Here is a 27,350-nt window from a genome sequence, read left to right as displayed (position 1 = left end):
CAGGGGAAATATTCACTTCAGATTTGGGGAGTGACTTGTCCCAGGGGTTAGGGTGGCTGTCCCTCAAATTGTTTCTTCCTGTGCTTCTAGATTACACTCTCTTCCTGCTACTCCAGTCCTCTCCTCTCTCCCCATCCCCCTGAGCCCTGGGTGAGTGGTTGTGAGAGAGGTTTTCTGCGCGGTCCCTTTAAGAAGAATCTTGTGTCTGAGAAATAAGTCTCTTTCTCACAAACAGTATTCTGACTTGTTTCCAGCTAAATACTGACCATACACCTCTTCTAGGCTTGGGACTGCAGGCTGGGGATTTGTTCCTGGGGCTCAGGACCCTCCCCTCTCTGCTAAACTCACTTCCTGTCATATGAGTCTCTCCTAGCTGCTGTTTGCTTCTGGGAGCTGGGCAGCCCTCTCTGCATTTCTGCTTTTCCTACCAGTCTAGGTGTGGCTTCTTCAGTGTTCCTTGGTTGAGGAGTCCTCTTAGTTTAGTCCAAAGTTGGTTTTTCCAGATGATGGTTCTTAAAATTAAGTTGTAATTTACTTTGGTTCTGGGAGGTGGAAGTTGGTACGCCTGCCTACTCCATCACCATCTTGTCCTCTCTATTTAACCTTTCTTAACTAACAAAATAGCATTTTTATATGGTTGAACCTAATATTGCCATCACTTTTTGGGGGGCTGAGACTGAGGTTTAAGGAAGTGGTGTCCCTCACATAAGATTGGTCATCTAGTGAGTGACTGAGCTCAGATTTGATTCAGCCATCTGACTCCAAAGTCCAGGCTATTTTCCTCACACTGTTCAGCTTCCATCAGCTGTGAAATTCCTGCTATAAGTCACTCCTCAGAGTCTAAGAGGTTGGACAGAAGCAGGCCTGGCTAGGGTTTCAAATGCTCTTTTTTGCAGGGAAGATGCACTGGCTTGGCTTGTGAATGTTAGCTTTTTGGTGGTTATTTTTTCAGTTTCTCTTCATTCCCTGCTCCAGAATCCACCTCCCCCACCACACACACAGAAGGGAAGAGCCAAGAAGCTGACTCACACACCACACTGCAGCTGCCTTGACTTTGTTCACGTAGGCTGCAGACTCTTGCCCTAGTCCTGGGGCTGTCACACAGTTGGCACACAGGGGAGCTACTGCTTCAGATGGCTGAACTAGGGGCTCTTGCCTTGGGACAAGACAGCTATAAGTGGTCAGCAGAAGGTCAAGTCTGAAGTCAAAGGCAATGCCTGGCACCTGAAAGGGCATAGGCAACGGTGGGGATGCCCTGCCAGCTGGGTCTTTGAGCCTTGGGAAGAACCAGCAGCAGGTAGTACAGACTCCAACCCCATCAACATCTCCCCTGCCCACTTACCAAGTCCTATGAGCTGCCTTCTGGTACAGTGGGTCTGGCAGTGTTGGGGGCTAGGAAGGGAAGAGACATGATAGAGAATGTAATGAGTCCCCAGAAGAAGCTCACAGTGACTCCAGTTCCTAGTATGATGACAATGATGAAACATTGGATTGGGGCAGGCAAAGATTGGATGGCAGGAAAATGCAGACCTGGGCAGAGCCTAAGATATCAGATGGGCCTGAAAGACTGGCTGGGAAATGGAAGGAGAGGCTGGAAGTTGAGGCAGACCCCTTATGATGTTCTACCTTGAAAGGAGAGCAGCAGGGGGAGAATCAAGTTGGCCAGGAGGCAGTTGGGGCTATAGGCTCTGAGCCATAGGAGAGGAAACTGGAAGGGCTTCCTCCAACAGCCCCAGAAGCCTCTGGCCTTTCCTGGCATAACTAGAAAGAGAAGGAGGCAGCTCTCAGAATCTTAATAAAAGAGAGCTCAAAAGATTGTCTTCCTGTTTCTTCTTTCATGAGGGTGGCACCTGTGATGCCCCTGGGCTGCAAGTTAGAAGGCCTGGCTCCTATTTCCATTCCTGTTTCCTGGAGCCTTTCTCTTTCAGGACCTCAGCGTCCCAATTTACACAGATGATGAGGCAAGACAGGTAGAGTGGAATCATCTTTTTTAAACTTTTTCAATTTGAAGCACTTTCTTTAAACAAAATCTGATGTAGCAGCTCAATATGTAATACAGATGAAAATGAGCAGCTCAAGCCTTGCTCCCCTACTCTGAGGATCCTCCAAAAGTCCTCAGGCAGCTCCAATTCCCCTTTAAAGATCACTAGGTTAGAGCAGTGGTTTGCAAACTTGGCTCTGCATCAGCACCCTCTGGACGGCTTGTTGAAACACAGATTGTTGAGCTCTACCCCTGAGTTTCTGATTGGGTCCATATCGAATAGGGCTCAGAATTTGCATTTCTACCAAGTTCCCAGGTGATACTGGTCCAGGAACCACACTTTGAGAATTAATCAGTTATGTTATACCTATGGACGTTTCTATAATTCATGTCCAGTCATTCAATATTTACATTAATCCACCTCAGATAGATTATCTAAGATATTTAAGTGTGGGAGAGCAGCTAGCATTGTGCCTGGCCCATAATAGGCACTCAATCAAAGTTCGTGAGATCTAATTTTAAATCCCCTGTTTGTAAGTCTCTTTACATGAAAATTCATGCTAGAAATTGGCCAAGGGATTGACAGAGGCATAAGTCTTTCCTTTAATAAGTTTACAGTATACCATGGCTCTCCACCCCTCCCCCAGAAAATAACATCCCCACTAATTCCACCAATAAAGGTTATCTCATGTTAAGTATTAGACCTTTCCAGATACTCTTTTTTCCTGGTCAACTCCTTAGAAAAGGGGTGGTCATTTGGTCCCTGACCCCTCAGTATTTCTCAAATTCTTTCCCCATATGTAGGGAGCACAGCCTCTATCCTCTGTGAATTCTTCCAGGACAACAACCTTACCTGTATTACTCTTCCCAGCATCTCTCATGGCTTCTAGTTAAGTGCTCGGCACAGGGTGGGCACTCAGTTACAAGTGAATACAATGAAGAAAGCATAAGAACCTCAATTCACCCAGCTCATGCAAGTCTACTAACCTACCTATTGTGGTTCAGAGCCCCCAATCCCACCTTTTGGTCAGGACTGCTCACTCAGAGACTTTGAAAGGGCATGTTTGTGGGGGGGGGGGGTCTGGCCATAGTCACCAGGGATTGCTGTCTCAGAGGTCTGTTAACTGGCTTCAGAAATGTATGGGGCCTCCCATTCCCCACATCCTCTTTTCCAGCCTCGCAGCTTTCTTCAATTAATTGGCATTGACCCTGATGACAGACTTTATCATTTCCCTTTGCTTCATGATTGTGTTAAGTGACTGCCAAAGGCCTGTTCCTGAATAGTCAGCACATTCCTCAGGACTGTGAATGGGAGCCCATCTGCTCTGGGAGTGCTTCCTTTCCTTTACTGTTCTATTTTAGCTTCAACTTCCCACTTGGACAGGAGCATCTTCCAGCCAGTGGGGAAGGGAAGAAGGTGGAGAGGAGTACCACAATCTTTCTTTATTTCTTATTCATCTCCCCGGTCTTTCTGGAAATATATGACAATAATCAGACAATGTGCCAAGCACTGCTCTAAGCTCCCTATATGTGTTCATGCACTTAATCTTTATAACAACCTTGTGAGGAAGGTGCAAATACTACTTCCATTTTCCAGATGGCAAAATAAGTGCAGAGAGGTGAAATGACTTGCCCAATGTCACACAAAATATGCTGGAGCTGGGATTGAACCCAGGGAGGTCTGGCTCTGGAGGCTAAGTTCATAACTGGAGCCTGTAAGTCAGACAGTCTTGGGTTCAAATTACATCTCTGCAACTCACTAGCCCTGGAACTTCTGTTTCTCTCTGCATCTCAATTTCCTGATCTGTAAAGTGGGGGTTATAATGGCAATGACCTAGTAGGGGGGCGGTGAGCATTTTCATCAACCATGGTACATTTCCTCATCTCCACCACCACCTTTTCTTCTCCAAGCCAGCCCCAGCATCCTGCAGAAGGAGGTGGTATTTTACACCCTTGCACTTAACAGACTCTCCCTCTGTCTGTCTTTTCCTGTCCTAAATGAAAGGCAGCCTCCTGTTATAGATTCCCTAGATTTTTCAAAACTTCATGATTACAATTCCTCCCAGGAGATCAGAGAAACCTGTTTCCCTAGCATTCTAAGCAGGAATTCTATTGTCATTTGGTAATGCAAACATGGTCAAGGTGGCCCAGCCCATCTCCTTTCCTCCCCACCCTTATTATAGGCAGAGAAGAGACAGCTTCAATAAAACATACTCCATCAGTATCTCATGACCAGAATCTCCCAGAGAGAAATGCTCAGCAGAGACAGAGACAGGCACTGTTTCAAATAGTACACTATTTGGAACCCTAGAATTCTTTGCTACACCAATGACTGTGAAAGTGATCCTCTCCTTCTTGCCTTATTAACAGAAAGTTTTTAAGTACTGGTCAGGGAATTTCAAGTGTCTTTCCCTGCCTTCCTAAATGTCCTTCTCCCATAATTCCAGTCATCTCTAGTTGTATAGTGTCTTGTGACTTAAACTCAATAGGGTAGAGCATAGGTCTACCTATAAGCAGGCAGTTGGGATTATAAAAGAAAGGGCCTTCACTTAGTTCTTCATCCACAGGCTGAGCCCTAACCTTGACCACTGACTGCCCTTAATCTCACTCATAGATTGAGTATACAAATACAGAATAGGGTAACTGTAACTTGGGGAGGTAAAGGGCTTGGACTGCATCACATTGAACCAGTATTCTATCCCACTCATATACTGATAATAAACTTCAGCCCATGTTTTTAGCCACAAAGGACAAGACTAATAGCATGTGGATGTATCAGTGCAAAGGGATCCCTTGCCAGGGTTCCAACTAAAGGGCAGGTGAGTGGACAGCACATCTTTGTCTCTGAGGGAGAACCCACTGTTCCACTTTTCTTGGAGTGCTGGGGCTGTTAAAAAGTATTCTTGCCTAGTGGGAGTGACTTGAATGATGAAAAAATCAATAAATTGCTATTGAATGCAGTCCAACATCACTTAATCAAATTAATTGGAGGAAGCCCTTCAAATTAGTGAACATTTGTATTGAAGGTTACTTGTAAAGAAATGAAGGTACTGTTTTGAATAATTCACAGTAACACAAAGTGAGCTAACAAATTGTTAGCTTAATTGAGATCTTAGGAGAGTTGACTTCATGAAATGAAAATAATCCCCAACATCAACCATTTGTATGCAAATGTTGCTACCAAAAGAGTGACATTTGCTGCCTTGAAGTATAGAAATTCAGTGCATGGAGCCCATTTATATTCAGAAGACTGTCCAGAGTGGGCAAAGTAAGGCCAGGTAACCAACCCCCACAGCCACTTGTACTCATGGGGTGTCTTCTCATGAAGTTTTACTGTAAAAGGAAATGATCGAAGTGACCTTAGAAGTAGCAGGTGCAGTCCTTCCACTGATGGAATAAAAGATGGTTTTGGAATACTGTCATTTCCTTTTATTTTATTTTTTTCCAAAGAAGACATTGGGAAAAAAAAATATTACCAACGCAAGTCAAGTACCTCAGTGCTTTATCAAAACCCGGAACAAACATTAAGGAGAAAAAAATCTGAAGGTCGAGGAAGGGAAATAAACAAGACGAGTAAATAAAACATGAATCATTCATTACCACCTGATGGCTCCTTAAAAATAAAAATAAAACGTGGAAGGAAATAGAGCCCATGTTACAGATCGACATTTTTCTAGAAAACCTGACACAGACTCTCTGCCCTTTTATTTCACAAAAGGAACTGACCTTTGGCTTCTGACTTGGATTGCCTTTTCCTCAAGCTTTCTCAAAGCACATGGTTGGGCAATGACGATCACCCAGCTTTCCAGGACACTGGGAGTAAGACAAGAAAAGTACATTTTATGGCCCTTGTCAGTTGGTTCAGTGAATAGAGCATTGGCCTGGTATGCAGATGTCTCAGGTTTCATCACCAGTCAAGGCACATATGAGAAACAACCATCTGCTTCTCTTCTTCTCACTCTCTCACTTCTCTCTCTCTCTCTTCCCCTCTTATAGACAGTGGCTCAATTAGTTTGACCGTCGGCCCAGGCACTGAGGATAGCTCAGTTGGTCCAAGTGTCAGCCTCAGGTGCTGAGGATGCTTGGATGATTTGAGTGTTGGCCCAGACAGTGGCTGCTAGTTGGATCCCGGTTGGGGCACATGCAGGAGTCTCTCTATCTCCCCTCCTCTTACTAAAGAAAAAGAAAGAAAGAAAACTGCATTTTATCTGCATGGATTTAATTACTTACATCTTGTTTCCCAAAGACTTTGAGGTAACTTACAACAATAAAATAATAATAAAATAGAAACAGTCAGACCAAGGGTGATATCAATAGAACTTTTAAAAATTCAGTGTGTGGCCTGACCAGGTGGTGGCGCAGTGGATAGAGCGTCGGACTGGGATGCGGAAGGATCCGGGTTCGAGACCCCAAGGTTGCCAGCTTGAGCGCGGGCTCATCTGGTTTGAGCAAAAAGCTCACCGGCTTGGACCCAAGATCGCTGGGCTCCAGCAAGGGGTTGCTCGGTCTGCTGAAGGCCCACGGTCAAGGCACGTATGAGAAAGCAATCAATGAACAACTAGGAAGTCACAGCACGCAACGAGAAACTGATGATTGATGCTTCTCATCTCTCTCCATTCCTGTCTGTCTGTCCCTGTTTATCTCTGCCTTAAAAAAAAAATTCAGTGTGTGGGGGGGGGTGGAGAGAGAAATCTCAAAGACCATACAACATTAACTACAGGGGGTGGGGGTTAAGATTCAAACCAGCTCAGACCAATGGACCATCTCTTGAAAGAGGACAGGTTTCCTAGATGGACCCCCCCCTCTAGAAATGTGATCTTGAGCCAGATATCTAATTCTCTTAGCCTCAGTTTCCCCATCTAGATGATGATTCTGATAAATATTATCTATTTTACATATAATGTTATAAAGATTCGATGAGATGATTTCTATGAACCACTGAGCCCTGCTGTCTGGCAGAAGATACATGCTTAATAAATAATAAATATGAGAACCAATATAAAGATACCCTCACATTATGCAATACAATGCATTTGCTTATGGTGGGGTCTTGTTTGATCCTCACACCAGCCAGGACTGGGCCCAGGATCACAGAGAAGAGAGAACAAAGAGAGGGGTAAGGATTCTTTAAGGTACACTTTCTGCAGGAAGTGATACTCTTCTGAAGATTGAAACTTCTGAAGGCCATATAAGATTTGAAGCAATAGAACTGAAGCAGATGAGGAATGTGATGGCAATATATAAGAACAATAAGAAGACCCTCCTTAGTAAAGCAGAAGAACAGGTAGGGAATAAGAGTAGGGAGGGGAGGCTAAGGCAGAGTAGACTCATGGAATTGCTTGACTCTGGCCAGGCTGTGAAGGAATTTGGACCCTATTTGACAGGAAATGGAGAGTCATTGAAGGATTTTTAACAGTTTGAGCAAAGGAAGGATGTGACATGTTGAAAGGGATATTTTCAAAGTGGGGTCTGTCTACTGCTGTCTGCTATGTGCAAGCTGATGTGGGATGGGAGGGTTGGGAGGAGGCAGAGACTGGCAGGCCAGCTGTAATGTCCAAGGAAGGGACAGATGGTAAGAACTCAAACTAGAGAAATGGGAATGGAGAAGATGGGCATTTCCCAATTCCAGTTAGGGGTACCTGAGAAAGAATAATTTGCAATCAACATATTTCCATTCTAGATTCAAAATTCCATGAGGGCATGGACTGTGCATGCCTTGTTCATCACTGTACCCCTGAGAGTCTAGCATAATGCTTGTCATATAGTAGGTGCTCAGCAAATGTTGAATGAATGAATGAATGAATGAATGAATAAATGTGTTTATGGATGCCTCCATGCAGACAGACACTCAATAAGAGTAAGAATGGTCAACAATAAGCAATAGTACAAGAAAAATAAAATAGAAGATTGTCCCCTCAAATCCCATTGCTTTAGCTAACTTTCTTTAACTGTCCCTGGACCCACACTGACTGATGTAAGAAGGTAAACCAGGAGAGAGCCAGACAGGCTAAGAAAGAAGTCACATAAAGCAGAATACAGGAGTGCTCTGTAGGAAGCAGAACAACCATACATTCATTCCCCAGATAGTTCACACAATAGAGAAACACTACAAAGCAGGTAAATTATGAGTGAGAGGCAATTTTTTTTTGATGGGGAGATTTATCTTACAAAATAATTAGGTGAGAATCCATATAAAGTAGCAACTGCCTTGCTATTATACTTAATTTGAGACCAGGATATGACTTATTTAAATTGGATATTCATCTAAGATACTGTACATTCATGATAAAAGCTCTGACTTGGGAATCTAGAGACCTAACCCTGGTCTAGGTGAGTAGCAGAATGCTATGGTTAATAGAACAGGCTCTGGACCTTGGCCAGTTGGCTCAGTGGTAGAATGGCGGCCTGGGGTATGGATTTCATGGGTTTAATTCCTGGTCAGGGCACTCATCTGCTTCTCTAGCTCTTCCCCTCACATTTCTCTCCCTCTCTCTTTCTCTGTTCCCCTCCTGCAGCCATGGCTCTATTAGAGCAAGTTGGTGCCAGGTGCTGAGGATGGCTCCCTGGCCTTCACCTCAGGTGCTAAAAAGAGCTCGGTTGTCAAGCAATGGAGCAACATCCCAGGTGGGCAGAGCATTGGCCTTTAATGGGCTTGCCGGGTAGATCCCGGTTGGGGTGAATGTGAGAGTTTGTCTCTCTGCCTCCCCTCCTCTCACTGAACTTAAAAAAAAAAAAAAAGAATAGAACAGGCTCTGGAGTCAGGTTGCCTGGGTTTACATCCTGGCTGCACATCAATCAAATGGCCTAGCTTTTCTGAACTGCAGTTCCCTTTTCTGTAGAATGTGCTAATAAACATCTGATTCCACCTGATAAAGTATTGTGAGGGTTAAGTGAAGTAATATATGTAATGTGTTCAGCATTGCCTGTAGGGTCTCAGTAAGTGTTGACTTTTACCTTAGGTCAATCATTTCCCTTCTCTGGGCCTTGGTTTCCTTATAAACCTGAGATTCTCTTATCCATACCTTACTTGTGGTCCTTACCTGTACTATAAATTCATCATTGAACACACATAAAGGTATCTCTATCCTCTGGGGTCCCCAACTGATAACTACTCTTACAAGGACAATTGGGACTTTGAAAAAAGTGAGACAGCCCAAATACACACAAGACTAAGATAAAGGCATTTTCCTTAATATGCCGTACTCTATAAACATCCCAACTCACTCAAACAGCTCTTACCCTTAAATTCTAGTCTTTTTGGCCCCTCGCAAGCTACCATTCTTCCTTAACCATGTTCATCCCAGGCATTAAGGGAGAGTTACCCCAACAGTCCTCTCCTTTGGATAGTGTCCCCAGCCCATGCAATATTTAGAACTAAAACTCCAAATTCTTTAGGTTTCTCTTCCCTACCCCACTCCAATCCAGGGAACTGAAATTGCATCAACCTCTGCTGCCCTCTGCTGTCTGGCTCCAGACATGTTGGCTCCAGTTGGGCAGGTTAAGACCGTTTCCAAACACCTTTCACTTTCTTTAGTCCTGAGCTGCCAGCCTGATGTCAAGAACACAATGCAAATGTCACGTTCAACACTAATCACCATAAACACACATATAGTCTTTCTTATTTAGACCTGACATACCCAAGCCATAACTGGCATGATCCATGAGTTTGGAGCTGTTGCCTTCAGCAAAGAAGGTGAAATGCTAAAGTCAGACATATTCTCATCTAAGCTTTCTTCTAAAAAATTCAACAATCATTTATTGAGCATTCTCTGTGAGCAGGGCATTATGCTAAATACTGCACATGCATTATCTTATTGAATTCTGGTAACAATCTTGGAAATAGGTAATATTATTATTTCCAGTGGTGTATTTCACAGAACTAGAACAAATATTTCAAACATGTATATGGAAACTTCTTTGAGGTAACTCTACACTGCTTTCTATAACAGTGTAGCAATTGCAGGAGGGTAGAGGTGGAGAAGGGTATGGGGGAGAAGTGGTGATGAATGAAAACTTGACGTGAAGGAGTGAACACACAGTATAGTGTATGGAGGTGTGTTGTAGAATTGGGCACTTGAAACCTGTATAATTAGGTTATCCAATATCACCTCAATAAATTCAATTTAAAATAAATAAAATTAATTAAAATAATAAAAATATAGCCTGACTAGGTGTTGGCACAGTGAATAGAGCATCGGACTGGGACACAGAGGACCCAGGTTCGAAACCCCAAGGTTGCTGGCTTGAGTGCAAGCTCATTCAGCTTTAGCACAAGATTATCAGCTTGAGCATGGAGTCGCAGGCTTGAGCCCAAGGTTGCTGGCTTGAACAAGGGTCTCTTGGTCTGCTACAGCCCCCTGGTCAAGGCACATATGAGAATGCAATCAATGAACAACTAAGGTGCTGCAACGAAGAATTGATGCTTCTCATCTCTCTCCCTTCCTGTCTGTCCTTATCTGTCCCTCTTTCTGACTCTCTCTCTGTCTCTGTCAAAATTTTTTTAAAAAGAATGTTTTAATAAAAATGTATGTGGAATGACAAAAGACCTCAAATAGCCACAGCTGTCTTGAGAAAGAAGAACAAAGTTAGAGGTATCACACTACCTGGTATCAAACTATACAACAAGATTATAGCAATCAAAGCAGCATAGTACTGGACTAAAAACAGACACATAGATCACTGGACCAGAATAGAGATCCCAGAAATAAACCACACTGTTCTGGTAAATTAATACATGACCTAAAAAAGGCAAAAACATACAATGTGATAAAGACAGTCTAGTCAATATATGGTGTTAGGAAAACTGGACAGACACATACAAAAATAAATTAAAACTAAACCATCTTCTTGCACCAAGAATATACAAAAATAAACTCAAAATGAATTAAAAACTTAAATGTAAGACTTAAAACCATAAAATTTGTAAAAGAAAACATAGGTAGTAAACTCTCTGACATTTCTCATAATAATATGTTTTCCTAATATCTCTCTTCAGGCAAGGAAAACAAAAGAAAAAAAACAAGTAAGACTACATCAAACTAAAAGGTTTTTTCATAGCAAAGGAAACCATTAATGAAATGAAAAGATAACCCACTAAATGGGAAAACATATTGTCAGTAGGACATTTGATAAGGGGACAATATCCAAAATTTATAAAGAACTCATACAACTTAACACCCAAACAACCCAGACAATATAATTTTAAAATGGTCAGAGGACCTAAGTAGACACAAGAAAACATACATATGGCTAACAGAGATATGAAAAGATGTTAACATCACTAATCATCAGAGAAATGCAAATCAAACCCACAATGAAATACTCTGTCACACCTGTTAGAATATAGCTATCATCAATATAACAACAAGCAAGTGTTAGCAAGAATGTGGAGAAAAGAAACCCTCATGCATTGCCGGTGGGATGTAGACTGGTGCAGCCACTGAGAAAACAGTATGGAGGGTATTCTAGAAATTAAAAATTGAATAGCCTTATGACCCAGTGATTCCACTTCTTGGTATATATCCAGAGAAACCCAAACTACTAATTTAAAAAGATATATGTTTCTTACCTGGCCAGTGGTGACACAGTGGATAGAGTATCGACCTGGGACAATGAGGATCCAGGTTCAAAACTCTGAGGTCATATTGAGTAGGACACTTGAATTCAGGTTAACACAATAAACTAAAAAAAATTTTTTTAATTAAAGTTTTTTAAAGAAAAAAAAAGAGAAAGACTCGATGTCATCAGCTTGACCTCGGGCTCATCCGGCTTGAGCACAAGCTCACCATCTTGAATGCAAGGTGGCCAGCCTGAGCATGGGATCATCATCAGAATCCCATGGTCACTGGATTGAGTCCAAGGTCACTGGTTTGAGCAAGGGGTCACTGGCTCGGCTGGAGCCCCCTGGTCAAGGCACTTATGAGAAAGCAATCAATGAACAACTGAAGTGATGCAACTACGAGTTGATACTTCTCATCTCTCTCCCTTCCTGCATGTCTGTCTGTCTCTGTTTCTCTCTTCCTAGCTAAAAAAAAAAAAAAAAAAAAAAAGATATATGCTTCCCTATGTTCATTGCAGCATGATTTACATTAGCCAAGTTATAGAAGCAACCCAAAAGCCCATCAATAGATTTGTGGGTTAAAAAGTGGTGGTACATACATACAATAGAATATCACTTGGCCATAAAAAGAATGAAATCTTACCATTTGCAATAGCATGAATAGGCCTAGAAGGCATTATACTAAGTGAAATAAGTCCATCAGAGGAAGTCAAATACCATATAATTTCACTTATACTCAGAATCTAAAGAACAAAATAAACAAACAAATGAAACATAAACAGAGTCATAGATACTGAAAACAAATTGATGGTTGCCAGGCTCTGGTCAGATAGCTAAGTTGATTGGGGTGTCACCGTCCTGAAGCGCAAAGGTTGCCAGTTCAATCCCCAGTCAGGGCACATACAAGAACAGATAGATGTTCCTGTCTCTCTCTCTCCCTTTCTCTTTATCTAAAATTAAAAAATAAAATTTTTAAAAATGATGGTTGCTAGTGGATAGGGAGACTGGAGGTTTGGGTAAAAAAGTGAAGTGATTAAGAAGTACAAATTGGCACTTACAAAATAGCCATGGGAATATAAAATACAGCATAAAGAATATAGTCAATAATATTGCAAGAAGTATGTATGGTGTAAGGTGGGCACTAGAAATACCGGGGGTCACTTTGTAAGGAATACAACTGTCTATCCAGTATGCTATACATCTGAAACTAACATAAAATAATATGCAGCTTGGGGGGAAGAGGAAGGGCTTAAAGAAAACAAAATATAGGGTGACAGAAGATGTTTCAACTTTGGGTGATAGAGTATAGGGCATAAACGACTGTCCAAATGATGTGGAGATGTTTTCTCTAAATTTATGTATTCTGGTTGACCAATGTCACCCTGTTAAATTTAATTGTCTAAATAAATAAATAAATAAATAAATAAATAAAATATGGAATGTCAACAGTCATTAAAAAGTAAAATAGAAAAAAGAAAAATGTATATATTGGTAAAGAAAGTACATGCCATCTCTTTTGTTCATGATATAATTGTACATCTAGCAAAACAAGAAATTATAATAAAATAATTCTGGAATAAATAAACAAGGTGCAATTTGTTTTATGTCTACACTAGCAATAACCATCTAGAACTGGAAATGGGAAAAACGTTGCATTCAGAACAATAAGAAAAAATAATGGATAGGAAAACAAGAGACTCACTTCAGACTGAAAGACACACACAGACTGGAAGTAAATGGATGGCAAAAAAATTCGTGCAAATGGAAGTGAAAACTAAACACCAGGATACCAACACTTGTGTCAGATAAAATAGACCATAGCACTGTCTGCCGTGCCCAGGCTGTTGTGCACATCACTGCCTCTGATCTGCCCCTGACTGCTGGCCCTCCCATTAACCACTGCCTGAGGTGCCATTTCTGCTCCTCTCCCACCAACATTTGCCCCATTGCTGCTCCCCAAGGCTGTGAGGATGCCCTCTGCCACTCTGGCCTGCTGGCTCTTACTTTACTTCTCAGGCCTCCCTTGGGTTCCACTCTTCCAGAGGACCCTACACAGAGCTGCTTGGAAGCTAGTTGCTTTTCTCAGTCACACAGATGAAATGGCCTGTTATCCTAATCTGAGCTACAACTCCGGACACCTACTGTCACCGAGTGGGAGAAAAATGCAAGTCGGGTAAATTCATTCCAGTGAACATCAAGCAGGCATTGGGGCCCAAAGAGGGCAGACCAGATCAGAAGGCAGGATGATAAGGGATCAGGATGCATAAAAAAAAAAATAAAAAAAAAAACAGGCATGAACAGGGAAGACCCTGAAATTTTTCTCCAGTTTCAGAATTTGGCTTTGACATGAGCCTGGGACCAAAAACTGAGACAAGTAGAGATGGGCTTCCTACGCAAGCCGGAGCAAGACTCCAGTGAACTTTCAAACATCTTTAATACAAAGACTCTTGGTCATTCACCCTCCCTACCCTGTGTCATTGCTTTCCAGTTCAAGCCTGTTGCCAACTTGGGTTCAAGTACCCCAAACTGATGACTAAAGACATTGGTTTTGAGATAAGAAGATAAGAAATGAGCTGAGGGGGTAGGCAGACGAGGTCACCATTGCCACCAGAATGAGACAGGGACCTTGAGAACCGAACCAGAAAGTTGAGTACTGTGTAGAACCTTGGTAGCCTCTGAGACCATCCCCAGGGCAGAGTCCAGAAGATGGGGAGGAACACGTATAGTTTTATTTGCTTCCAGAATAGGTGCTTCAGCCAAGCTACCTTTGATATAATATTAACTGCCATATCAGCGGGTTTGGATGCCAGGGGCAGAAGGAACAAGGTACAGATGAGACAGGTATGAGTTCTAGTTATGTATTTGGCTCAGCAGATACTTATATAGCATTGACTCCTTATGGCAAATACATTCTGAGAGCTTCACAGGCATTAACCCACTTAATCCTCATCACAGTCCTAAGCAGTTAGTACTATTATTATTACCCCATTTCACAGGTGGGAAAACCATGGGCTCGCAGAAGTAAATTCACTGGCCCAGTGCTATGTAGCTATTGGGTTGATAGAGCTGAACTAAAACCCTGGCAGTCGGGTCCTAGGCTCACTGGTCAAGGCAGGGCTGCTTTTCCTAGACAGTTGTCTTCAGGGTCATTCCTCACCCCTTTTTACACCACTCCTTAAACGACACATCAAGTTGACCTACATACCGTTCAGAATGGTTAAAACAGTGCAGGGGGAAGGAAAAGGCTTTTGACGGGGCATTTCCCCAGTCCTCTGGCTTCTTGGAATAACTTTATTCTCACGCTTAGAATGGCGGGGGACAGGGCATAGAAAAAGATAGTGGGAGTGACAGCAGGCCCAGAACCATACAGAGATTCTCACAGTCCTTTTACCCAATCTATCCTCTGAGGCTGAGGACACTGCCCTCAGATTTTATTCCTGGAAGTGGAGTTCACTGAACCTTCTCACTCATTTACACTCCCCTTCTTCAGGGAGTCCCAGGAAGGCCCCCTTTCCCTCTTCAAAATGGTCTATTTCATTGTATTTGAATAGATTCTTTTAAAGCTGCCTTAAATGTGTTGTGCATGTGGTCAGAGTGTAAATATATTAAAAATAAAATAAAAAGGAACGAGTGGCTTACCTTTGGGGTCTTCCAGCCTGGGTGAGCACCTGTTCATTGGGTCTGTTTGCCTCTCAGAAGTCTTCCTTTCCGGCTGAGAGTTCTAGAGGACATTTACTGGGACCTGCTTTGGCACTGGTCCAGCAAGCTGTCCTCTGATGCAGTGGCTGTGGAGACAAAGCTAGCCTCAGTTTCGCCACTTCCTTTATAGGAAGGTATACTGGTTAGGAGCAGGTTGCAAGGAAACCAAAACAAGGTTCTAGAAGCTATGGCAGAAAGCCCATGTTCAGTTAATCAAATGTGTCTTCTGGGACCCCCAAACACCCCTCTCTGGGTCTTCTTTCCTCTTCAGTGGTATCCCCTGATTCTTCCAAACAGGCCTTTGAGCCTTGTTCTCCCTCAGGTATGAATGGCTCTAACAGTCCTAAGAGAAGGGCAGTCTTCCCCTCTGCCAGTGGCTGGAGGCACTTTTACAGAGTGGGCTCTCTTGACAGGGACTCACCCCAGCTCAAGAAAGTAACTCTACAGCTATAAATAACTTCTCTGAGGGTGCAGTGGGGCTTCCGAGGCACGAGGAAGAGAGGACACTGGCTTTTCCTGACAGGACACTTTGGAGAAGGAGGAAGAATAAACATTCATCTCGAAGCAACAGTGGAACTGTAGCCAGAACCCGGGGTGGGAAACTAATGAGAAACAGCTTGCCGGAGGGAGGGGGACAGAATACAGGAATGGCTGAGGTTGGCTGCTGTATATAAAGGGGGTTGGGAGAAGCAGGTTGATTGAGACCAGCTGCTGTTCCTCTTTCTCAGATCTTTGGACTCTGCTCCAGGAAGGCTCACACCTTCGTCCAGGAGACGGGGAGCCAGCAGAGGCTTCTCTGCCCACCCTGACTCCTGGATCCCTCAGCATCAACAAACCAGAGAGGACTCTCCACCCACCAGCCAGACAACTCTTCCACATCGTCAGCCCCCATCCAGGCTGCTCCTGCCCGGGAAAGGCCTGGAGGAAGAGGCCAGGAAAGAAGAGGCTTGCCCAATCTCTCGCATCCCTCCACTGACCCAACACCAGCACCTGCACCTGGAGACTCCATGGCCTGGGCTCCTTGGGGCTGCTGGCCCTGGCTTGTCCTCCTCTGTGGTATGTGCATCCCCGTCTCTCTACCCCTTCCGTGCTGTGAGGCCACTTCCAGCTGGAAAGCAGCTCTGGCCTCCCTCTGTGGGCTCAGAAATGGTTAGAATTAGGACTGGGGCCCAGGTTGTCTCTTTTTCCCTCAGTCCTTTTCTCTGTCTTAAGGAACAAGAACACCAGGGCCAATCTTTGGGGCCCTCAAGACTCAGGTCCAGTCTGGTTTGACACCTTTCCACTCCCACCTGCTAAAGAAAAATGTGATTCTGGCACTTGTTTAAAAAGGGAAAGAAGGCCCTGGCCTGTGGCTCAGTGGATAGTGTTGGCCCAGCATGTGAGCATGTCAGGTTTGATCCCCGGTCAGGGCACACAAGAGAAGCAATCATCTGCTTCTCTCCCCCCCCCCTTCTCTCCCTCTTCCCGTCCCACAGCCAGTGGTTTAATTGGTTCGAGCATGGCCCCCAGCACTGAAAATAGCTTGGTTGGTCCAAGAGTCAGCCATAAGCTCTAAAAAATAGCTCCGTACACAAGCATTGGCCCCAGACAGGGGTTGCCAGGTGGATCTCGGTCGGGGCATATGAAGGAGTCTGCCTCACTATCTCTCCTCTTCTCACCTAAAGAAAAAAAAAAGTAAAAAAGATTTTATTCAAGACTATTCGAATCAGGACACTTCAATAGAGGAGGAAGATAGGGCTCAACTCTGAACACAGCAAAGATGGCCAGTGAACAGGGTAAGGGGGTCAGTGGGTGGGAAATTTCTAAGAGGAGACATCAAGGGTAGATTCTTGCTAAACTGACTTAATAGGGTTCTTGTGAAAGGCAAGCCAGGGGGTGAGCAGATATCAAGGGTGTGAGTGAGGAATTTTATCAGATAGCAAAGGGTGATCAGATATTAAGAGTAAAAGATTCACTCTAAACTCAGCAAGATTCTTGCTAAGACTGGGAGATTCGGGTTTATCAAGGACAAGATGGACATGGCAGGCCCAAGGCAAGGCCTAATCGAGAGAAGGGCTCAGAGAAGCCTAGTTAAAGCTTGGTCTTTGTCACCCCTATGGTGCCCTACCTGTTCTCTTTAGTCACACAACTAACTGCCCAGCTCAGCATCCTCCACACCCACTCCACTTCCAGGTTTAAGGAGAACTTTCTTCCCTTTGCTCTCTGTCAGGACTTTGCTCTTTCATTCAGCACCCAATTCCTGAGCACCTCTTCAGTGCCAGGCCCCGTGTCAGGGACCACAGAACAATTTGGCTGCAGAACCTGCCCTTGGGAGCCACAACATGGCTCTCAGAGAACAGCAATCTGGGTGTCCAGAAGACATAGGTTGGCTGAGTCTTGCTTCTTAGGTTAGCATCTTAGTGCCACCATTTTGCCAGAGATCTGTTCTTGCAGAAATTAGGATTCATTTCCTTAAATCAATAGGCTGGGTCTCATCTCTCCTTTGAGTTTATAAGACCAAGACAAGCAGGCAGGTCATTCATAGTATTAAACACCAGTGATCTTTCCATCTATAGCTCAACCCACTCAGAAGGTTAAAGTACAGTGAAAGCGTCCATACTCAGGGCCCCATTTCCCTCTGGGGAGATTCTCCTTAAAAGGTGGGGTGCTGGAAGGAAGGACTACCAGAGACTACTGGATTTTTAGGTCCCAGAGCCTGTAGGACTTAGCCCAGTGCCTGGCATAAAGTAGTCACTTGGGAACTGTTTGCACAATGAATAATGGATGACTCTCCTTGGATGACACCAGATTTGGGGCAGAACCCAAGTTGGAAACTAATGTCTCCATAAACTCTGTTCCTTCTGTGGCACTACCCTTCCATGGTTGGCTTTTTTGTACTCAGATAGCCAAAGTTCAAACCAGTCCAGTCCCTACCACTGACTTACTATGGCAAAACTTGGGCAAGTTACTAAACCTATTTGGGCCTCAGCTTCTTCCTCTATAGAAAGTAGACAATAATACACACCTCACAGAATGGTTACAGGTATCAAAAGAGATACTATAGATAAATTGATGACTTCAGTGTCGGGTTTATAGTAGGAATTCTTTAATGCTAACCCACCTTTTCCTACCAAGTGATGGTGTCAGACAAAGATTGCCTGTTTTACATACTTAAAACTAGCATGGAATGATAGGCAGAGATTTGGATTATAAGAAATGTTACACCTGACTAGGCAGTGGCGCAGTGGATAGACCGTTGGACTAGGACGCAGAAGACCCAAGTTCCAAACCCTGAGGTTGCCAGCTTGAGTGCAGGCTTATCACGTTTGAGCAAGGCTAACCAGCTTGAGCCCAAGGTCACTGGCTTGAGCAAGGGGTCACTCAGTCTGCTGTAGCCTTCCCCCCGCCCCCCGGTCATGGCACATATGAGAAAGCAATCAATAAACAACTAAGGTGCCACAATGAAGAATTGATGCTTCTCACCTCTCTTCCTTCCTATCTGTCTGTCCCTATCTGTCCCTCTCTCTGTCTCTCTTTATCTTTGACACACACACACACACGTTACAAGTTGGCCTTGAATTTAAGTGAACCCAATGTATATGCAATTAGGTTTATAGAAGGGTAAAATGAAAGTAAGGTTATTATTTAGCGAAATCTTCTAGAGCATTTCAAAGAAAATTTGATTACAAAAATTTAACTTACACACACTTTTTCCAGTTTGGTAGATCCTGAAGAGACCCAATTAGATTAGAAAGGAAAGAATGATTTAATGAGCACTAAAACTCTTCCAAAAGAGGCAATCACTTATAGATGAATCAGGTTTCTTTGATTGTGACCAGGGTGCCAACTGATTCAGCCTGATTTCCTATGAAATCTGACCATTTTTATTCTCAAGGAGAATTGGACAGCATCGTGTGCTCCAAAGGCTAAAAGGCGTGCAGGGACAGGAAGAGACGGGGGTGGAGGAACAAGTCCCTGTGGTCTCTAGAAACTATCTGATTGCCAGTTGACCCTGAATTTTTCTTCTGGTTTCTAGTTTGTGCCTGGGGCCACGCAAAGCCCGTGGATCTGAGAAGAGAGGATGTGAGAAACTGTTCAACCAAGCCTCCTGTGAGGATCTGGCTCAGCCTGCCCCAGCCCCCACCCCAACCCTGCCCACAGGTCCCATTGGCTCAGTTGCTAGCCTCTCCCTCTACCAGTCTGTCTCCTGATTTCTGGACTTTGGTGCCACCGTTTCTGATTAACATCTCCCAGTAAGGGCAGCACATTCTTAGGTGTCTGATGTTTGCCCCTCATCCCTCCCTCCAACACATTCTCTCAGCAGGATATGTACTTCTGTCCTGGCTTAGACCTGAACAGCCCCTCTACAAGGAAGAGGAGGGGAAAGGAGGATGGTGGGAGGCCCCTAGTTAACCTTCAGCTGAGTCTAGGCAGAGGCCAAGAGGAGGATGGGAGGAAAGAAAACAAGAATTCTAGAGGAACAGAGAAGCAGGAAGCACAGAAAGGAGGCGGGAGAAAGACAAAAGGTTAGAAGAACAAATGGAAGGGCAAGAGAGGGTGTGTCTATGGTGTGAGGACCTGGAGAAAGCCCAATAGATTGGAGCTAAAAAGTCACCAGCTTCTTGGCTGGAGACAAAAGTGATTCTTTCCACAACTTTAATAGAGTAAAAGAGCTTCCCCAGGCAGGGACAGGTCAAGAAGTGAGAGCTGTGGGCCTGCCGGCATCCACTAAGCTTCAGGAGTACATCTGCCTGCATTGTCAACTTTATGAGACCACTGGCCAGGCAGGTGGGTGGACCAGCCACATTACTTTAACATTAAAATAAACATGGCTATATTGAGGAATAAGGGGCAAAATATAACAAAATAAACATTATTTTTTAAAAACGCACTATTTTAAAGACAAAGCAGCCTTTTTTTTTTAAATGTCTAGCTTGGAGGGTATCTTTCTGGACAATGTCCCAAACTCTTTCCTCTGCCATTTGAGACCAGTGAGTGAAAACTTGAAAAAGTCCCTAAGGTAAGGTTTCCAGATGAGATACAGGATGCCAAGTTATAGCTGAATCTTAGATAATGCTTAATGTTTTATGTATGACTCAAATAGTGCATGGGACATACTTATACTAAAACATTAATTGTTGTTTATCTGAAATTCAAATGTATCTGAACTGGCATCCTGTATTTTGTTGTTATTGTTGTTAAACTGGCAATGCTACCTCCAAGGTATCCGAAGAGGGATTGTCCCCTTCAACTCTCACCACACTCCCATCCTAGACTCAGGTCCCATTATAGTCACAAATGGTCCCTCTCCAAGCTCTTGATCACTTCCATCTCCATTCAGCCCATGCACCTTAGACTAAACTATAGCATCAGCGGCTGCCTCATCACTCTCCAGGCCAGCCCAGTCTACCTACCTTACCAACTCCCAACCCCTGCCTATGAAGAGGCTGGTGGGTCCTCCAGATGCTGGTGGCCCAGGCCTCATTTTCTCTAAGCAGTATGTCTGTGTGTGTGTGTGTGTGTCTTGGTGTCTTCTTGTCCATTGACAGTACCTACCAGTTACTGTGGTCAATAGCACAGAGAAGCTCACAGCCCTTCGCCAACAGATGCAAACCCACAATGTTTCTGCCTACATCATCCCGAATACGGATGCGCACATGGTAAGTAATGGCTTCACCCTTGCTCTTTCTGCTATCCAGGCTCTGCCTATGAGAACAGACCACAAACAGAAGATTGTTAAGACCCAGAAGAGGAAGGCAGAGGAATGATTTGACAAGCAAAAGGAAGGAAGTGAGGAGTTGGATATGAAATTTAGGGCAGCTGAAAGAATGCAACTCTTTACATAAGAAAGAAGGAATGGCCAAATATTGACCTCAGTCAATGAAACTATGAACAACTTCAGAATAGATTTTGATCACTTCCTATATGGCAGATCCAGAATAAATGCTTAGGGTGTCCTGCCTAGGAGGTTAGAATGTGGGGTGGTGATAGGACTGGAAGGATGCTGAGCTCTCTTCCCACTCAAGCCTTTTGCGTCCTAAAGGGTGGAGTCTTGAAATTATCCAGAGCCCCAGACTACATGAGTTTAGGGTCTAAGCTCAGGGAGGGGGGGGGCAGACAGGAAACAAGATGATCTGAAGAGGTACTTTTCTCCAAAGTGGTACTCCTGTTCATCCATCCACCCTTTCCCACTGTTTCCCCCTCCACTCCATCCACCTTTCCAGCACCAGCTCAGTTGGAAAAGGAGGAATTTTCAGTGTCAATAACATTACTTGAATTAGTTTTCCCACCTGTTGGGAAAGACTAAGAACCTTAGGTAAGTATCTGAACTTTTCTGAGCCTCAGTTTCCTCTCCTGCAAAATAGTAATAATGCAATCTGTGTCTGAGCATTATGAGGATAAAAACTCAATAATGTGTACAGCCCTATGCAGAAATTATTTATGATACTCTCAGTACTAGACTGGGGAGACAGGGGGACAACTGGAGGGAAGAGCCTAGAAAAACCAAAAGACATGATCTCAGACTGCACAGAATTTGCATTCTGAACAGGGATACAAGACTCCTTTGCAGAGCAGTCCAGTGCTAGATTGTGGGGTTTAGACTTTAAGAGATGGTTTTTCAAAGGAAGAGAAGATCCTGAGAGTTGGGGGAAATCCAGAAGGCTTCCTAGAGGAGGTACCCCTGTATACCTGGGCTTGTAGGACTGGTTAAATATAACCAGAAAGAATTGGAATGTGGTTGGGCATCTTCCATGTGGGGTCTCACTTCATGAAGAAGACTAATAACAATGTTGTTGTTCATTTCCTAGAGCGAATACATTGGTGAACATGACAAACGACTTACGTGGATCACAGGCTTTACAGGGTCTTCAGGTGACAGCCATTACCCTCTCCTTACTGCTTTTGTTGGTTGACTCAGAGGTGACCACAGATGCCCTGATGTAGCTAGTGTTCAGCAGCCAGGACCCCAGGACCTAAGGTCCAGAGCCCTTTGCTACTCTGTCTCCCCTGCACCACTCCAAAAAGGGTCACCAGGGCAAGTGCCCCATCAGATTCTTCAGGTCACATATCTCATAGTCCACCAGCCACATTTCTGCAGGAGGCAAATGGCCCTCCTGGCTTCCCTCCCATGCTCACTGCCTCTGCTGCAGCCAAGCCCAGCTTAGCACTCCATGGGCTTCTTTTCTAGCACAGTCACTACTCCTATGTCTAGCCACCAGCAAGCTGATTCCCTTCACACAATGGCTTACTTGGGGACATAGATCTGATTTGCTGGTCCTTTTAGGAAAAATATCACCTCACATGGCCAAATGAGACACAAATGCAGAGGCCTTATATGGGGTCCCAGTTTTTGAATGGGTCACTCATCCTGATCCTGCCCCCTTGAAACTTCTTTTCTTGATCCTTAAATATTTATCCTCTGGGCTTGAAACTGCCTTGGTATTTGCCGAAGATGCTGGAATTGGCTTCTCTGCTTATCCTCAATTAAGCTTCTGACTTAGTGTCCCTCTAAGCCACTGAGTCTTGAAACTGACTATACCATCTTTCCAGAGGGCACCCATATGCAGCACTGACTCCTTTGGACTGCCAAAATCAGACCCCACTTCTCCTATTTAAAAGTCCTAGTGGAAAGAGGCCCTCAACACAAAGCAGGACATCCTTTCTGCTGGTTTCCATCAAGGTTCTCTTTAAATCTCTTGCCTCATTTCTTTCCAATGGAGGAGAGAAACTCTTTCCAGAGACTTCTTTGATATTCTCAGACATCACTGTGTTGCACATACACTAATAAAACCACATCCTTCACCTTCACCCTCAGCTTCAAGTTTCTCTGCTCTGCTCCAGGAACCGCAGTGGTGACCATAGGAAAAGCAGGCCTCTGGACCGACAGTCGCTACTGGATCCAGGCTGAGCAAGAAATGGACTGCAATTGGGAGCTCCATAAGGAAGGTAAAAGGGTCACATGGATTTTTTCCCCCAAGCCCTGGAACCCAGACTAAGTGTAGGGACGTACAAGTGAGGGGATACATTCAAGATCATGCTGGGTCTATATGGGAAGCTGGGGAAATGTGAGGCCATCTCTACACTTTGAAACTGCCATCAAGGAGGACACACCTGGCAAGATTGTAGCAGGCAGAAATCTAGCTGAAGGGCCTGGGGCCCTGGAAGTGACCTTTGTTCTTTTCTGTCTTTCTTTAAGTCGGCAGTGCTCCCATTGTCAACTGGCTCCTCACTGAGATTCCTGCTGGAAGGCGTGTGGGCTTCGACCCCCTTCTATTCTCCATTGGTAAGTTCTTTCCTCAGATTCTGTATCTGTCCACACCAATGACAGTGACTCAGTTTCCCTGGGATGTAAAGAAGTATACCTTGGGAGAATGGAGGGTAGGGTAGCTCTAAATAAAGATAGTGTTTGAACTTGTAGTTGTAGAATATTTTGCAGCAAGAATGTATTCATAGATTATCTCAGGGGTCTCAAACTTGCGGCCTGCCGAACAATTTTGTGCAGCCCGCAGACTACTAATCCACGAAGTTCAAAATATTTTGGATAAAATTAAGTAAGCCCATGGATTAGTCTGCGGGCCGCACAAAATTGTTCAGCGGGCCATGAGTTTGAGACCCCTGGATTATCTAATTAAAATACATTAAAAAGAATAAATACAGACTTTTTAAAAAGTTATAAATACAGATACTCAAGCTAGAAGACTGAGGGAATTGTTAAGATCTCGGAGATGAACAAACTAGGATGTCCTTGAACCCAGAACAATCCTCTGTGACCTGGAACTCTACCCATTAGGGTCTTAGAATTACTTGGAAGCTCTCTTTTGGAAGGGAGCTTGGAAGGGTCAAAGGAGTTAAGAGGGCTTCTGAGTAGAGAAGTACAGTCCTCTCTCCCCAGGAATACAGCTCCCTGAACCCTGAGGCCCCAGCTGACTGGCCAACTTGACCTCAAGGATGGAGTTTTTGTGAATAAATACTAAAGCTCCCACTTCAGAAATGACTTTTTTGACAGCCTTTTCATTCCTTTGGGCTGTGGCACTGTAGTTCAGTTAAAATAGATAGTAATTAACGAGAGCCCCACAGCCATTGGCACTTAATAAAATGAGCTTAGCCAGTTGGCCGCAGACAGCCTTGGGATGGGCTCAGGAAAATTAGGCTTTGTAAGTGAAAAGAGGAAGGTGAGAGTACATGACTCAAGAGGGCTACAGTGCTCGAGACAGGCTCCGGGTAGCTGGGATTGCAGGAGCAGAGCAGGTGACACAGTAGATAAGGACTAATGGTGCCTGAGTCATACTTTTTCCTGGAGTGTAAGTGAGCAGGGGATAAATGACTCCTTACTGTCTCTGCAGGCACCTGGGAGAGTTATGACATGGCCCTCCAAGGCTCTCACAGAGAGCTGGTATCCATCACAGCCAACCTTGTGGATCTGGTATGGGGATCAGAGAGGCCTCCAGTTCCAAACCAGCCTATCTATGTCCTGCAGGAGCCATTCACAGGTGATTCCCCAAGCCAACTTTCCTTCCCAACATATAGCAACACAGGTCCCAATTACTGCTACTTTGACTGAAAAAAAATTGTCCTCAGAGTTACCAAAGCAATGGGCCTTGAACCTTTATGTACACCTAAATTGCCTGGGATGCTTATTTAAAATCCAGATTTCTGGGCTCCCTTAAGTATGATTCTGAATCAAAAGGTCTTCAGACTATATTTAGCAAATGCTAGAATAAAGAGTGTTAGGATTTGAAGCAAGAGGGAGCAGAGAGGAAGAAAAAGAGAGTTAGAGAAAGATAAAAAATAACACACCCTTTTGAAGAGAGGAAAAAAACACAATGTAAGTTGCTTATCTGGTATTGGAGACCAGCTCGTATTTAATCATTCAAACCTTTACTTCCAAACCTAATGTGATGAGGAATTTAGATTAAAGATTGCTGTGGTTGGGTGGGCCAGGGTGGACAAAGGATGTAAATAAGTTTGGGATCTATGGCATAGATTAGGGTTCAAGTTTAGGCCAGACCACAAAGGACAGTTAAGTGACCCCAAAAAACTCTAATATCAATAATCTTTACCCTCCTGACATCATCTAAATATGTCATAAAAGAACAGTATGCTTTATAATGCTTGTAAGTAGTAACTAACATCCTGGTGGACCAGGCTACTGACTGAATCGGTGTCTTTGTCACCACCACTCCCTACCTTCCCAGGAACTCTGAATGAGCCAATGGACTTGGATTCCTAGGAATATTGAGCAATCAGAGGGGCCCCTTTCCACATGCAGATTCATACACATTTGTTGTTTGGAAAGGAGTCAAAAAAGCAGGAGGGAGATTTCAAAATAGCTGGTCTGATGAAACAAGTTAAAATTGTGTTCAATTTTCTTTATCCGTTCTGATGTAACTTGCAGAATAATTCCTTTTGCATCTTGACAGTTTTTAAAGAAACTTGCTATCCAAGGCTGTTCAATCAAAAAGAAAACTTATCTCATTCAGATAAAGAAAGGCACAGTTCGTTGGGTTGAGAAGGAGAGGGGATAAAGAAGAAAATGTCTTAGGAACTGGAAGACAATTTGCATGAGTTTTGTTACTTCTCATAAGAAAGAGGAATCCGAGCCATCAGGCATCAGAACTGAACCTGGAAACCCAAGAACAAAACTCTTGAGTCTCTAAAGTTATAGAGATGAGAGACTGTTTCTCCAGTAACTCATAGATTTTGAAGGGCAGAAAGGGCAAAGGAAAGAACATGAAAAGTTAGTTACTAAAAGATATCAGTATTATCAATTTAAATTTGCTTTTTAAATTTATTTTAAAAATGTATCATGTTCATAAACCTTAAAAACATAACTCTAGACAAAAGAAATTACTCAGAGAAGATGCTGTATTGTATGGCTCCATTTGTACGATAGATAGTGGAAGCCAAATCCACTGAGACAGAAAGCAGATGAGTGGTTTCCAAGGGCTGGGAGAAGGCAGGAATGGGAGTGACTGCTTAAGAGCTACAGGGTTTCCTTTGGGAATGATGAAAATGTTCTGGACTTTGATAGTGGTGATGGTTGCACAATTTTGTGAATGTTCTTATGGCCACTGAATTGTGCACTTTAAAATGGTTGAAATGATACATTTTATGGTATGTGTATTTTACCACAATAAAATAGAATAAACCTTGAAAAAATATTATATCCAAAGTTTTGGTTCTTAGTGAATCATTTTACCTGTTCACATAAAGATTTTAATGGCATTAAGTTATTTATGCTGATCTGTGAGCTCAAATAGTACCTTATTAAGGGGTCTATGACCTCCAGCCAGTAAATTCCTAGCCCTGCATAGAGGTAGACTCTTTAGATGCATTAGAGGGAGAAGAAATAAAAGATGAAAGCTAAAGTTCTAGGATCAGGACAGAGCATCCCAGAAAGACTGTGATACGGAGTTTAAGAATAGCTTTGGAGACTGACAATGTTAGCGAGATAATCCAGTGTCTGTACACATTAAGAGTGTGAGTCATGTAGTCAAATGAACTGGGTTCAAATCACAGCTCCACCCCTTGCCGGCTATAAGACCCTAAAGAAATCACTTCTCTTCCCCTAATACTCTGTAATATGGGCTAAGTAAGAATTATAACTATGTATACGAGGTGTTCAGCCTCGATCTGTGGCTTGTGGTTACTACAGGAAAGAAGCTTAGACATGGCCTAGCTCCATTCCTTTGTTCTTAAACTAGAGCTGCTCTCCTGATCTCTGTTCTGCATGTATATTTATTGATCAAAAAGTTACACCAAATTTACTATACCCAAAGACACCATTCAATGTGCATTAGAAATATGAATTCAGGGTAAAGGGGGATAAATGATGATGGAAGAAGACGACTTTGGGTGGTGAACACACAATATAATATACAGACGATGTATTACACACGTGAAACCTATATTATTTTATTAACCAATAGCATCCTAAGCAATGAAAGATTTAAAAATATATGAACTCATTCAATAAGAATGAGAACCCATAAGAACCCAAATGTACTATCATTATGATGATACTTGCTCATTTTACACATGTGCAAAATAAGACACAGAAGTGCTAATTTACCCAAGGTCACCCAGCTATAATGGCAGAGCTGGGATTTGAATTCAGACAGTCTGGGTCCA

The 27,350-nt window shown here is 43.5% G+C and overlaps 2 protein-coding genes across 4 annotated transcripts in view; one reads left to right on the top strand and one right to left on the bottom strand.

Moving 5' to 3' along the window:
* APLN (apelin) overlaps positions 1 to 15,840 on the bottom strand; it is a 134,081-nt gene extending 118,241 nt beyond the window's left edge. Inside the window, exons 1-3 of one of the 2 annotated variants that reach the window (XR_010727824.1) lie at positions 15,180 to 15,840; positions 5,708 to 5,794; positions 1,343 to 1,392 (exon numbers count right to left, since the gene is read on the bottom strand). The gene's annotated coding sequence lies outside the window, so the exon portion shown is untranslated. The remainder of the gene's footprint in view (positions 1 to 1,342; positions 1,393 to 5,707; positions 5,795 to 15,179) is intronic. The other variant, XR_010727823.1, reaches the window with a different exon arrangement.
* Positions 15,841 to 15,923: 83 nt separating this feature from the next.
* Positions 15,924 to 27,350, top strand: part of XPNPEP2 (X-prolyl aminopeptidase 2) — a 31,872-nt gene continuing 20,445 nt past the window's right edge. For both annotated transcript variants that reach the window (XM_066249325.1, XM_066249324.1), the window contains exons 1-7: positions 15,924 to 16,295; positions 19,255 to 19,328; positions 20,768 to 20,878; positions 22,028 to 22,091; positions 23,061 to 23,165; positions 23,416 to 23,502; positions 24,563 to 24,709. In XM_066249325.1, the coding sequence (XP_066105422.1) occupies positions 16,247 to 16,295; positions 19,255 to 19,328; positions 20,768 to 20,878; positions 22,028 to 22,091; positions 23,061 to 23,165; positions 23,416 to 23,502; positions 24,563 to 24,709 (637 nt within the window). In that variant the 5' untranslated portion in view covers positions 15,924 to 16,246. The remainder of the gene's footprint in view (positions 16,296 to 19,254; positions 19,329 to 20,767; positions 20,879 to 22,027; positions 22,092 to 23,060; positions 23,166 to 23,415; positions 23,503 to 24,562; positions 24,710 to 27,350) is intronic.

Source organism: Saccopteryx bilineata, chromosome X, assembly GCF_036850765.1.
Source record: "Saccopteryx bilineata isolate mSacBil1 chromosome X, mSacBil1_pri_phased_curated, whole genome shotgun sequence".
NCBI classification, from domain to species: Eukaryota; Metazoa; Chordata; class Mammalia; order Chiroptera; family Emballonuridae; genus Saccopteryx; species Saccopteryx bilineata.
Note: the sequence above shows the minus strand (reverse complement) of the source record. Positions and strands in the feature narration are given on the sequence as shown.